Raw genomic sequence first — 2,500 nt, forward strand, 5'->3', positions numbered from 1 at the left:
CCTATTTTGGTCTAACCTTAGATAAGTGGCAGTGTTTTATGATGTATATCGAAAGCTATGTATAGTTGGAAACAAAGTGAGGCATGGTCTGTCTGTGTGTGTGTGTGTGTTTGTGTGTGTGTGTGGGCGTGTGTGTGTGTGTGTTTGTTTACATGTTATCATGACCAACACATGAAACATTGCTGTCATGGTCTCTTGCGGTCACTAACATTTGTCATATGATGATAGGTCAGGATTTCAATCTCTCTTCACCTACGTCATAAATAGGGGGAATCTCCATGAATGTATATCGGATATTCTCATGCCTCCGTCATTCTAACCCATCTTCACTCCCGTCTCTTTGCTCAGGTCAGGTGACCGGAAACCACAACACCACCTTCATCTCCAACGGCCAGGTGATGAACTTCAGCGGCGACGTCATCGTCGTCTACGTCAGTCAGTCTTCGGTGGGGGAGGAGGAAGGGGCGGAGCCTGGCGCGGCCTTCGGCAGCCCCGTCCAGGAGCAGGCTAACGACTTGCTCCGGAGCTGCCAGCGCCAACACCATGGGACGCCGGGGGACTCCATTACCCAGAATGCCTGCCATGCTAGCACCCTGCCAGTCCAGGAAGTGATGGCTGATTGGTCGAGAGGGAAGTGAGGCAGGACTTATGATGGCCCTGACCCAGATTTTAGTTTTCAGTTATGAGAGAACTATGTTTTATTTTGTAATGTTGATGTCTTTCTGTCCTCATCTTCATCTTCCAAGGGGTTTTGGAATAAGGGCTTTTTTTTTTCTTCTCCAGGAAAGTAATTCTCTTTTGATTCATAATCATATTTATTAGTTTGTAAACTGAGACATTGAAGCAAGGCTGTATTCATATCCCCAAGGGTGCCTCTGCACTGAAGCTCATAGCTCACACACACACACACACACACACACACACACACACACACACACACACACACACACACACACACACACACACACACACACACACTACGACCACCCCCGCGACCCACCCCACCCATTAAACCCCACCTTAAGTACTTTTAGCTCCAGTCAGGATGGCATGTCAAATCCAACAGACCATACTCTCACACCTAAAAGCTGACTAACCAGTCCTGGGAGACAGCTCCATACACACGTACTGCCATTTCACTCGCAAATCCCAAGACAAAGAAACCATGCATTAAATCATCCGAAGAATGACAGTGGATGACACTAGACTATGGCAATATTGGGGTTGAAACCAGCCAAGCAAACACATCATACCAGTTATGACTCATAAATAATATTGTGACTGATGAGGAATAAGCAACAATTACTTCCTACGGTAATCATACTGCATGGCTGAATCCAGGTTTCCAAATAAGGCTCGCTAAGTGTGCCAGGCAACTTCCGAAACAAACACATCAGGAAGTTGAGAAACCGACAGCCTATTGCAGCATCAGCTCTTGCTCACCAATGAAACAATCCATCATGACACTTAGCTTCTTGGGAAAAACGTGTATTCCACTCTGATTGGGTGGTCAAGATCAGGACAATGTGTCAAGCATTGAGTCCTACTTCTGTGGAGCCTGGCATAAAAAAACAAAAAAACAATTCATACATTCGAAAATAATGATCACCCATCATGGAAGGCCCTTTTGCACTCAGGGGCCAATGGCACTGGGCCAGGTGCCCATATGGTAGATCTGAGTTTGCATTGAAGCATTAAACTGTATCAGTGATCTCGTCATGGTATCCGGCCCTGTTATTGCATGTTCCGAAATATCGAGTTTTTTTTTTTTGGAGAGTAGAGAATCATTAGGTTGCAAGGTAATGAGGTAGACGGAGAAAAGATGTAAAACGCATCAACCTTGGACACTCAACACATTGTCTCACCATTTTCTTTCTACTGGCAAATTTCTTTCAACAAAAACAGTAGTTGCCGAAACTTGATCCAACCAATTCTGAAGACAGTGCCATTCCTTTTCCAGCCGAGAGTTTAACTTTTTTTTAACTTATGAAATCTCCCGTAAATCCCCTAAAAACGATGGGAAAGACTGAAATATTGGATTGCTTTTTTTACCTTGTGGAAATTATGTGTGTATCATCTTAGATTGGTCCAAACTGTCCCTTTTCAAATCTGGAAAACAAGCAGGTGGAATTTGCACAACCGCTGTAGCAAAATGGCAGTTCCTTCGTCCATTTTGAATGCTTTGACCTAAAGTGGATGTTATACCGATTTTACAATAAACTTGTTATTACTTTTTTAAATAATAAGTGGTTGAATTCAAAGGATAACCTAAGCTTAATTGCGCGATATTATGGGGAGTGATTGTGTTAAGAAGTTCTCTTTTTCCTTTTCTTTCCTGGTATGGGTTGTGGGATTTTAGGCATTTCACGGTTAAAAGACACGTCCATTTTTGGTACGATACTTATTTATCCTTTGTTTTTGGTTGAAGGTTGTTTTTTTGCTTCTTTAGTATTGCACAACACGTGCAGTTTGGTTGAAAGAAAAAAAAATGCTGTGCATT

General features: G+C 43.0%; 1 protein-coding gene across 1 annotated transcript in view; it reads left to right on the plus strand.

Moving 5' to 3' along the window:
• tnfrsf11a (tumor necrosis factor receptor superfamily, member 11a, NFKB activator) overlaps window positions 1-2,500 on the plus strand; it is a 15,579-nt gene that overhangs the window by 12,715 nt on the left and 364 nt on the right. Inside the window, exon 10 of the mRNA XM_030348685.1 lies at window positions 349-2,500. This exon is cut by the window's right edge and continues 364 nt beyond it. Within this exon, the coding sequence (XP_030204545.1) occupies window positions 349-638 (290 nt within the window). The 3' untranslated portion in view covers window positions 639-2,500. The remainder of the gene's footprint in view (window positions 1-348) is intronic.

Source organism: Gadus morhua, chromosome 23, assembly GCF_902167405.1.
Source record: "Gadus morhua chromosome 23, gadMor3.0, whole genome shotgun sequence".
Taxonomy (NCBI): domain Eukaryota; kingdom Metazoa; phylum Chordata; class Actinopteri; order Gadiformes; family Gadidae; genus Gadus; species Gadus morhua.